The following is a 12167-nucleotide window of genomic DNA, read 5'->3' on the forward strand; positions in this document are numbered from 1 at the left end:
TCGCATAAGAAAATTCCTCTGGTAATCTGAAGGACAAACTATATTAACATTGGTCGAGACAGTAGGTTGTAATTCCTATCGAACTTACTTGCAGTTGCAGCTATTAAGTTCCTTCCAGCTCCGCCCGCGATATTTTTATTATAACCTTGTCCCAGCTGTAAGTCACCAGAATACATTAATTGATCGACAAAATATACTGCTTAAAATAATCACATACGAGTGAATATCTTTAAACAGATACCACTCAGGTCAAGGCCCAACCTTTAACAGCATATCAATAAAATAATTTAAAATTACTCCTCAGTAGCGTACTGTCATAAAGAACTCCACTTAAATTTTAGAACCCAAAAGACGACCAGGAAGATTTAAAAACACACAAAAGATTAAACAACTAATCACACGATACATCTTAAAATACAATACATAAAAATATTACATCTCAGTCCGTGGCCACCACTGTGGTTCAGAATATTGAACGAGTTCAATATAGCCAAGCACTATGGTAAAACTTGCGTAAAGATATCACGTCGTACAATTGAGCCGTACAATAACGCCCAACACAAACATTGGTAACAAGGTCATAAATACAAGCTCTAGTTCCTAGCTAGTTACGTTATTAATAGCTGCTACCGAGCCAGACGCGCCGCCTGCGAGCTTTGAACATCCTTATTTAAGCCGAACCACACCAATTCGGGAACGGTACCTCAACATAGCCAGTTTGAGATCCACAACGCCAGAGATTGCGTGCTCTCGAATACAGCCGAACTTCAATAAGCCACCTTAAGTAACGGAAGAAACATTCCACTTTCATTTCATATTCCTTCTTGTAATCGTATCAATGGCATGGTAGATAATTCGGATTTTGGTGCAAATTCAGCTCGACAATGTGTTACACATAATATGGCAAAGAGTCAGACCTCCACACGGCACACTTCCTGTAGCTCCGCCAGCTAACCGCCGCGGCAGTTTACAAGTATGGCGATTTCTTCCGTGTCGTAGGCTCCCTACAGACTGTCCGGCCCGGCCGCTCTGACATTCTTCACACCAGCTTCTTAAATGTGGCGCCACCACACGGAGCCAAGATCCTCGTAACACAAGGCATGTGTCGTCAAGCGGCATCTCCCACTCCCCCAGTCTTTCGCAGTGTCTAACATCGCCTCATCCTTTCTCAGTTGCGTACACTCCTGCCCCTCCCCCCTTCTTCTTTTCACAGTCGCGAACGCCCTCGTTCCTCCCCCTTCTTCGTTTTACGGTCGCGGATACACTCTCCCTTCTTCGCTTCACTGTCGCGATCATCCTACCCTCACTCAGTCCGATATCACTTGGCTACCACTCCTCTCCCCTCCCACATCCTTGCCTTAACTGCTTTAATCTCAAATATAATAAAAACGTCGGAAAAAGCATAACCTACCGCGTCAGGGTGTATTATGTTTAGCTGGTTTGGTTTCCTGTTAAGGCGAAACACGCGACAGTGGCAATTTTAGGTTTACTGCTCTGCTCATATTTTTTGTTCTTGTTCAGGCATGCATTGCGCTTTTTGGATTATCGTTCCGTTTCATAGCTCTTGGTGGAATCTTTCGTCTCGTCTATGGAGCTTCTGTTGCATCTCGCAATGTCCAATTCGCGACCGCAGTCAGAATCCAAGCAGTATAGTAACGATGTGCGGCGCATTTACACGAAAAGTCTTATTTGCCAGCCTCACGCGACGTACGAAAATAATGGTCAATCGTCTTCCAAAAGACTCAAAATTCCCACCACTAGATCGAAAAACCAACACTAAAACAGTTACTACAGCGTCCCCCAAATATTCTGGCTTCATAGACAGAAGATTATAACAGTTCAAAGTGTGCAAGAACTGCAGATACGTGCTTACAAACCAAGCAATGATTACAGAAATTAATATTTTCGATATGATTAAATTTTTCACACCACCTCGTTTGCCGGCAACTGCATGACAGCCACTTCAGTCCAGAAGACTGGTTTCCCCAAGGCATAATTTCAAGTGTAATCTTGGAATCTCATCACGCCATTTGCTAAGCAGCACAAGGGTGGAAGAATGGGCAGAAAACGGTATACACTATATTACATGAAGTTTTAACAGTTCGGATCTGGAAATGAGGGGCCATTTGTAAATGAGGAGGTAATTTTCAGTGTGTTTTAGCAGCACCTGGTTTCCCATTTTGGTCAGACAGCCATCACATGTGGCAGTTTCGTGTGTGTGTGTGTGTGTGTGAGTGTGAGAGAGAGAGAGAGAGAGAGAGAGAGAGAGAGAGATGTCCGAATTTCTTGCATTAGTTGGGGAGTTTTACTCCTCAGATCTTAATAGTATCTTGTTATGGGTCCCTTCTGTATTTCATAGAATTACAACCTATCAACTTAGCCAGTGTAATAGCTCCGAAGAGTTCCACATTGCTGTAACGGTATCATCAGGCTATAACCTACAAAAAACCTGCAAGTAAATGAAATAATCGGCTTAAACTTCCGTATGATTATTCTCGTTTCACTCTAAAGTGTGCCTGTATACTTCTCACTAATGGCAAGATGCTTGCACGGAGTTAGAGGCGCGGGTCACCGCGTCGTTCGAGAGCTTTCATACAGTTTGAGCTCCTGCGTATGTAAATGGCTCTGATTTCTGTTTCTCGCTCCCTTGATGTTGGAGAACAGCAAGCGACATTCCATATCTCCTATCATGTCTCCTTCATGGTTACAAACAGTAGGGAAACGTTTGCAACAGTGAAATTAGAAAAACAAATACTGGAACAATCAGATAGGGTAAATTATTTCTGGGAGGGAACAGGAAATAAAGTACTGGATAAATTAATACGAAAGTTATGATGGAAAACATTATAGGAATAGCGATGTAATATTAGTCTGTGAAACTTCTTAACTGCCAATTTTGTTAAAATTTCCTGAGAAATTCTGTATATTTGTGTAATCTACAGAATACGTTTTTCAAAAGTATAGCAGTGTTTTTTTTTCAGAAAGCCCCAAATGGGGATCGTGGCAGATGACATGGAAAAAAGGGATAATTGGAAACATTTTATTTGCGATAATATTTTACAGTTCTGTTATTTTTAATTATTTGGACATAAATTACATTTCATATGAACTCGTGTTTTACATTTCTGTAAGTAAAAAACATTTATATGTACTTGTTTTGCAAATCAATTGATGCCACTGTTCAATACATTCCATATGTAAGCCTACATTACATTTTCTACGTTGTTTTCTTACGTTCCTCTTTCATATCACACGTTTTCTTTGTTTCTCTTCTCAGGTTCTTTCTAGATAATGTCCCAATGGATTTTTTCTCACTGTCTGATACACATTTCTAGGTCTTTTTCTGCAGTGATGGTCTACCAAGACTTTTAGGATTAGAAATAGACTGTGTTTGTAGGTAGCGTCTAGTTCTTTGCCTCCTAAACTCTAAAAGGGGTATATTGCTGTTAGCATGACAGTGCAGTACGTAAGCATTCACTACTGCAATGTCAATTACGTTTGTGAATATGGGAAAATACCATTTCTTTCCACGTATTTTTATTCTATGTTTATTTATATACCAGTCGAGTTTGTCCACCCCACCCATGAATTTATCATAGAGATGTATACGGAGAGGCTGGGGTATTTTCGTATCTTTTTTCTCTCCAATCTGGACGATCTACTTAAGTTCTTCCCTGGATATATTCCTTGATGGTTTGACAAGACTTATACACATTTATTATGTTTTCAAGCAGCACAGAATATTTTGTTTTTGACGTCAAATCTGTAATCCATAGCTCCACGAGGGTGTTTTCTGAATTCTTTGTATGACTTACGAGGGCATTTATTTATCCGGTTTGATCGAACTGTTCCTGTTGCTGCTACATTTCGGTCTGTTAAGGTTTTCATTTGATCAAAACTAGTGAAAAAATTATCAAAACAGAAAATGTGGTTCGAGGAATTGTTCACCATAGATATTTTGCTCATTATAACTGATGCACCCAAACCTTGCACCTTAATGGCATCGGTCCTTCTCCTAGAGTACAATTGTGTATGAAAGTAATATCCTGTTTTTGCACAGCACATTGTCCACTGTTTGAATCCAAACCGTATGGGTTTACCCCGAATAAATTGTTTAAAATAATGGTGCCCGTAATATCTGACCATTTGCTTATCAGTGCTTATATTTTTCGGAAAAACACCAAACTTCGTATATTTTTGGTTCTTTTTGTCAATGAGGGGGCGTGTCTTGAAATCTGCTGTTGCCAAATTATTATCTGTCTATTTAGAATTGTCGTTGAAGTGCAAATTTTTTCTTTATTTCAAAATACCTGTTTCTGGAGAAACATTTTCGGACACTTTTAATGCCAAAGTATTCATCTTCGCACTTTGCTCCTGAGGCAGAGAATGGAAACATGTAAGGCATAAAAAACCTACAAATTTTCGCAAGACAGTCTACTGAAAATGTAAATTTGTGCTTGTTATTCTGTGCTGCATACCTACCACTTTGTTTGACAGTGACATTCATTATTTCTTGGTCAGATAGCATTTCGAAAATTTCGATCGCTGATTTTCCTTTGAGAGAAGTTTCTTATTCCATAGCTCTGCTTACATCGTCCTTATGCCCAAATGTCTTTCCGTAATCAGGCTGAACTTTTTGCCAATCGGAAACTATTTTAACCATTTTCAAGTCACACTGCTTTGACCGTTTGAGCCGTGAAGTACTAGTCTTTTTTGGCCAGAGGTTCTGTATCGGTATCAGCAACTGCAATTTCACTTCAATGAACCTCCAGCCTACCAGAAATATCGTTAGGATAAGTGTGTTCCAAAATGTCGTCATCGAAATCTTCAGCGTCGGAAACACGATCCACATTGTCAGGGGGAAGTTCTACACTATCTGTCACACCATCACCACCACATTCGGTGAGAAAGTTAGGAACACTTAATCATATCTTTTACTTCGGCTAGTGTGAGGCAATTTCTGGTTCCCATGTGTGAAAAAAGTAAAATAAATAAAAGATACAGTGATTGTGATTGTATGAAAATACTTGGTATCCGCCACGATCCACGAATGGGTATCGCTTTAAAACATGTAATAAAAAATATTTTCTAATAGTAAATGAACGGAGAAACGTTTGTGAGCTACTGTAACCTACAAACTTAAAATATGATCGCTTCATTTGACGGAGTGATAAAATTATGCAATAACAACACAATTGAAAGTCTGTGATATTTGTATCACATGACTCACCATCCGATTTATGATTTATTCAACTTTACACAAGAAACCATACGCAATATTTTGATTCTGCTCTGTCGCGCACTTCAGTCAGACTGTTGTCAAATATTTAAGCTATTCAGCATTAAAACAGAGACTCTACTGCCAACTGATGGGACAAAAACAATGCGGTCCACAAATGGGGATCGTGGCAGTTAATGGTTCAAGTTCCTACAGTGTTCCCATTTGATATGTTTATGAAATATCCTGGCAGATTTAAACTGTGTGCAAGACCAAGACTCGAACGCTGAACTTTCGCCCGCGAAAGGCAAAGATTCATATCAGCGCGTACTCTGCTGCTGAGTGAAAATTGCATTCTGGGTTTGGTACGTTTCGCAGGAGAGAAGGCAGGACAAGATGATCATAATTATGTTAGTACGTTAAAAATATTCGCTGTAGTTGTTTATCTATAGAATTTGAGGCATTTAATTGAATGACTTGAGAACTGTGAACTTTGATGTTAAGTGTAGAAAAGATAATCCATGCATATGATAATTTTGAAACACGGAAATCTCTCGGTTTCAGATCCCGGTTGGTCTGCAGGCATATCTCCACCCAAAGACCGCAGGTAAGATTTTCTCCCATGAAATTCTCACGTTTTATGTATTATTCTATTTCGGCGTGATGATCGTTTGTCTAGGCAGGGATGAGTGGTTTTAGAATCAAGAGTCAGCTCATTGATAATGTTTTGACATTTATTGACGTAATTGGCGTGTAGAGCTTGTCATCGCCTCTACACTTCCTGACAACAGAAGTGAAGCACCGAGGAGGGGAGTATATGGTATTACTACAATGATGACAAAATGTGCAGTTTACAAAAAAACTTCAGTATGAGCCCACTTACAAATATGGCATTGTACTCCCTCTGATCTGTATGCATGCACTCACCCAATTGAGAGCAGTGTCTTAATATGTTGGGCACGCTGGCCCTCAGCTGTTCCATCTGGCCCTTGATAACCTGGATTCTGTCCGCGTGATGGAGTTGACGTCCGAGCTACTCTCACGAATGTTCTATCGGAGACATGAGGGGGGGGGGGGGGGAGAAGAAGGGGCATCTTGCTTGCCATGGGAGTACCTCAACACGTGGCACACAGTTCATAGACGTATGAGCCAGGTTTTGACGAGCACTGTCCTATTTAAAAATGGCGCCACGATACTGTCATATGAGTGGTAGCACAGTCACTGCCAGCCGTGACCTAAAACCATATCCCATTGCTTCCCACACAAAGATGTCAGGAGTAACACTGCTGTGCCCCAAAGCGTTAGAAGAGTAGCCGTCACACAATCTGAAGATAATCATCCTGGGTAGTCCAGAAACTCAAATCGCCATTGAACACTGTAAGACACGCCATTCGTTAATAACTTGGCAACCACAGCATCATTCTAAATGCTGTCTTCTGTGTTGTGGTTTTAATGGTAGCCTACACATGTGACGGTAATTTTCTAGTCCAGGCGCTGCTAGGCTCCGGCCAATGGCACAGAGCGCCACAGAATGTTGCAAGAAGTCCATTACTTTTTTCGGATGGCAGATGCACATTTGAAGATATTACGTGCCTGGTGCACAATACGGCGATGCTCCTTCGTATTCAGACGTGGTCGACCGGAAACTTGACTGTGAATGACTACCCTCATGTTCCCATGCAGTCAAAGTGCAACTTTCCCACGTGAACGCCCCACAAATCTGGATATTGCACGATTCGACCAGGCGGCCAAATGGAGACCCTAAACGAGCCCCCTTTTAAACTCTCTCAAGTTCTAATAAGACTGCCTATGTGGCATTTCCGTGTTCGAAACAGTCATCAGTCAACATCTGACGTGTTCACGCCTCTTACACACTTTACCAGTCCGGATAACAACACTACACACGAAAAATACTAATGCCCCCGGTGACCGTTATACCTGTAACACAGAACTGTAACTCCTCATTTACATACCAGCAGAATGTGTGTACATGTACAGAGTGACATCCGACCATGTTTTCGGGGTGCTTCACTTTTTTTCACGCACTGTATATGGAGATGGTTCTATTGCAGCGGTATACTGTAAGGTGTACTCAAAATTTCGCAATGTGAACAAACCTCATTTTTGCATTCAAGTGTGTGCTGGGACCTGCCCCACGAACTGAGCCACCTACGCAAGGTTTTCAGGAATGACGGCTACAGCGCCCATCAAGTGAAAGAAGTGATTTCTGGGAAATATCAGAATAAGACCAGCGACGAAGAGCAGGAAAAGAAACTTGCTTTGCTGCCATTCTGTGGCTCTGCGTCGGGCAAGATAAGCCGTCTGTTGAAAAGACACAAGATCAAATCGATCTTCAGGCCTCCAACTAAACTCCGTCAAGTACTGAGACCAGTTAAAGACGCTGTAGGTCTCGGAACACTTGGAGTTTACGAAATACCTTGTGAGTGTGGCCAGAAGTACATCGGACAAACAGTGCGCACTGTGGAACAACGCAGGAAAGAACATGAGAGGTATTAGCGCCTACGTTATCCAGAGAAATCTGCGTTAGCTGAGCAAGCAGTAGAAAACGGTCACCACATAAAATTTGACGATACCTCTGTCGTGGCTCGCACTAACGGGTTCTGGGACCGTTTAATACAGGAAGCTATTAAAATAAAAATTTCCACAAACACCCTGAATAGAGACGGTGGCTTACAGCTCAGCGCTGCGTGGGATCCAGCGATCGCGCGGTTGAAGAGGGCACATCGAACGCCGACTCAAAACATGCCCATATATGGCAATGTCACGGGCACCAGTGACGTCACAGCCGGCAGCTAGCGTATATAAGGGCGCACCAACAGCCCACTGGCAGTCATAACACTTGACAATGGCCAAGGAGTGCTTGGCCGAAAGCTCGTGTAGTTTTAACCAATTGACGCGGTTGGAAACCAAAGAACATTTTATTCAATGTTTAACATCATTTGCAGATCTAATAATGTTTCTCCATTGCACAAAAAACGACACAAGTAGCGCAAAAACTTTGGCGAAGCAACGAAGTGTAGTCTCGTTATGCCAAAAAGAAAACCCTTTATTAGGAAGTATATATAGCACGTCTTAGTCTTACACAAACTCTGAAAAATACTGGTATTTTCTCCCATCTTGTTAGCGAGGTTGAAAGCACACACATAGTAATAGAAAAAATTAAAAAAGCACAGAAGGAAGATAACATCTTAAAAACTAAACGAACACCTAACACAAACCACATATTGTCTAACGATACACATTAGTTCTCACACACACTGATAACCTCACCGATAGTGTGTTACATGAAAAGGAATAAAATTGCTCAAAAAGGTCTGAAGAACAATGCCAGTACACAGATACACGGGAAAACACAGAGCAAACCTCATAGTTGAGTCAGAAAGCATTCTCATACAGCAAAAGAGAAACGGACGAAGTAAGATGAACACTGGTGTAACGAGGCCTTGCGTCAATCCGTCATGTATTTTCACGTAGTTGAACAAACAGGATTGCCAAAAAGGCTTGCTGGCTGTTAGAAATTCGGCAGAAGAAAGTTTTTAATCTGTCAAAATTATCCATCCCAGAGATGGAAACCAAAACACTACAGACTTACTAACATTGACAACATAACACTTTTACAAAATCAGGTAAAGGAAACACAGTGGTACGCGCGGATAAATAGCACTACATTAATGAGACACGAAAGTGCATCACAAAAAATAAAATTACAAAACTAAAATCAGATACAACCAATAGCTTCCAGACGAAGGTGAGAAACATTCTGAATGACAGTCACAGACAACGAAAAAAGAAAATTGTTGCAAGTAATTCCTATTGCACCTTCCCTTCGAAGCCAGCCAAAGTTAAGCAAGAAACAGTTCCCAGTAAGGCCTACTGTGGAACTGTAGAAATGCTCCCATATACTCACTTGCAAAACACGTGTTGAAAATGTTACAACAAAACTAAAAGTTACAAGAAGATCGAACTATAAGGAACATTACATAATTGCTGCAATACACAAGACATGCAGGTTCCGGACACAGCCACCGTCCTCTCATTTTATGTAGATAATCATGTATTTTAATATTCTTATACCCATACCAATTACAGAAACAGTAAACACCATATAAGAAATCTTAAGACACACAATACGCTCCCACATAAACACATCAAAGAAACAATTAAGCTGCAAGAGTCAATAACAGAATGTAACTATTTCCATTTACAAAGTGAAGTATTACCAATGGGATTGCCGGAGTATGGAACTATAGCAAACATATTTATGAACAATATAGAACAAAATAGTGTCAGCAGGGTGTATACACTCCGGGGCAACCGCCGAATCCGGGGATTACCCGGGAATTTTTCATTCTTTTAGTTTTGGGTTAAATTTTTTAATTCTTGGTGGTAAGAACTGATACGCTAACAAAGAACTTTACTTTAGCTTGCTACTGCAGAATAATATTGCAAATAAAACATAAACGAGAGCAAACACCAATATAAAACTTTAAGTTGCAAAGAAGCTGCGCAATTTACAGTAGCTGCAAGCAGCCAGATGCTACCCGGAAAAATTTTTCCGGTACTCCTAAGTTGAAAGATTCGCGCATGCGCAGAGCAATCTGAGTTGTAGTGGGGAGTAGTCTCCACGTGACCCGTGTTAACGTTTCGTGATTTTTGCTGTTCTCTCTCCATTTACAGCTTTCGCGGTAGATGAAAACATGACTGACTTCTGTGGCTGGGAGCTACCAAATGAATTAAAATACAGTGACCTAATTACGGAAGACTAAAATATGTTATTAGTTTTCTGATTTTTTTCCACGCTTTGTGGCAATCAAACATTAATCGCTTTGCACAAAAGTGACGTTATTTTTGTCGGTTTTCTAAAGAAATTTGGCCTTTATTAATCTTTCCCCCAGAGGCAGTCAGTTTATTTGAAATAGCTCCATTCCACACTATTAGTTAGTTTCAACTGTTCACCGAGTTTAAAGTACACGTTTTTATATTCTCTCACGTGTGGCATTATGGCATAATAAAGAACAAAACAGGAGATAGTACAATGATGTTAGTCCAAGAAAATGGGCTTCCCGAAAACCACTCTGAAAAGCTTTAACAGCTTTTTACATATCTGCCTTCAGTGAAACAACGTTTATAGATCACAAGACGTGTTTCAACACTTGTTTTGTACTTCCTGTAGGCTTGACATTTCTTAATTTGTGTTGTTCACGTCTTAAACTTACAGGAAGCCATTCTTCAGTAAAGTTTAGATTGGCAGAACAGTGTGTTTTATCAGTGTAACTCCCCACAAGGCTTTATATTTCCTCCTGGAGAAGAATATAAACTGGCAGTTAAACAGGTTTTTGGCTTCACAAGTAATCTTGTTAATTTTTATATAATTTGGAAACGTCATGAAAAGCTTACTGTTCTTAATTATGGCGTATGCAACAACTGTTTTTATTTTTGCGAGAAATTTGCATTCCCTCTTAGTAGCTTTTTAGTTTTTAAGTAGATGTAAACTTGTCTGAAAATGTTACATAATAGTATTGCAGAGGACGACTAAGGAAAAAAGAAAAGTTGAAGTCACCACATTGCAAAATATCAGGGTACTTTGAGTTACAGAGTCTAGTTTCGAAACAAATTGTATCCTTACGTGGATATGGTATGATATAAACAATTGTCCTAAGTACACTAACTCTGTACGTCTCCTCCGAACAACATGCCGAACGGCTGCACATATACACGTGATGCCCGACTGCACACGAAATGCGACGAAAGGTGCATAAGCAGAGCAAACAGCCCGCATAGGCTTTCTACGTAATCGTAGTCGCGCATGTGCACTAACTTTCCTGGCGCGCTGTGGAGACGGCTCATTGTCAGACGAAAGTATTGTAACAGGTCACGGGAAAATATTACGAATGGCGGTTTGGGAAGCGTTACGTTCAAAGTAAATTTCCTTTTAGACAATTGAACTACATTACGTGTGAGAAGGTGCGATGAATTTTTGTAAATCACATAGCGTGTGACTCTTATTCAAAACTTAACACCACAGCCATTAGAAAAATTTCGAGCCCAGCCGTCAGAAATTAGTCATTCAAAATTTTACTGGCACATTTGTGTTTCTTATATCTGAAAGGGCAACACAGGCAAAAGAGCAATGCTGTATATGAAAGCTTAGCTTTTCTTGTAGCTCTATCATACGTAATTTAAACCATGAAATTTTCGTATTTGTGTTCGGCCCACTTAAGTGATGTTGCTATTGGCTGACTACATCAGGTGTCCTATGCTCTGAATATCTACTGTCATTTGTTGGCGTGATAATGTGACATGAGCTATGATAGGATGAGAAAAGCAAATAGCAATCTTGATTTCAGTGCTTCGGTAACTAAACGTGCTGTGTCTCATGGAATTCGTATTTATACTTCCTTAATACGAAAATATGCAGTGTACATGTTGGTGCACGTCAAAGATCTTCCCGAAAGGCGTTATTTTTTTCTCTGCGTTTCATTTCCTAAAGTTTTTGGAGTTTTTAAGCTGGCGAATCCAAACGTTTCATAAGTATTACAGTTCCGAGGGAAAGTGTACTGTAACTTAAAACGCAGAAAGTGTATATTCACCTGGGAAAATATGTATTTTCACCTGGGAAAAAGTAAATTTTCACTCAGGAACAATGTATTTTTGACCTGCAAATCAGTGATTTTTTTTCCTTGTCGATGTATACACTCATGTCAAATACGTACATTCACAGCATAAAATACGAGCCATCCCTGAATTCAAACGTGTAGGCTGCACCTGACTGTATGTAACCAACTTCGCTTATCTGTCTCAGGTCCTCTACACCCTATGAGGACAGTCATTTGACGATACGCAATGGGTACGACACGAGAATACTAGAGAACACTGCTCCTTATGACAGTCAGCCCGGATGTAAACAGTACCATCATACATCAGGTGT

The 12167-nt window shown here is 40.4% G+C and overlaps 1 protein-coding gene across 2 annotated transcripts in view; it reads left to right on the plus strand.

Moving 5' to 3' along the window:
- LOC124794782 (M-phase inducer phosphatase-like) overlaps positions 1 to 12167 on the plus strand; it is a 355296-nt gene that overhangs the window by 126901 nt on the left and 216228 nt on the right. The window contains exon 3 of one of the 2 annotated variants that reach the window (XM_047258418.1): positions 5783 to 5825. The exons of the other annotated variant lie outside the window; for it this stretch is intronic. Within the exon in view, the coding sequence (XP_047114374.1) occupies positions 5783 to 5825 (43 nt within the window). The remainder of the gene's footprint in view (positions 1 to 5782; positions 5826 to 12167) is intronic. 2 annotated transcript variants of the gene reach the window in all.

The sequence above is a fragment of the Schistocerca piceifrons genome, chromosome 4 (genome assembly GCF_021461385.2).
Source record: "Schistocerca piceifrons isolate TAMUIC-IGC-003096 chromosome 4, iqSchPice1.1, whole genome shotgun sequence".
Classification (NCBI taxonomy): Eukaryota; Metazoa; Arthropoda; class Insecta; order Orthoptera; family Acrididae; genus Schistocerca; species Schistocerca piceifrons.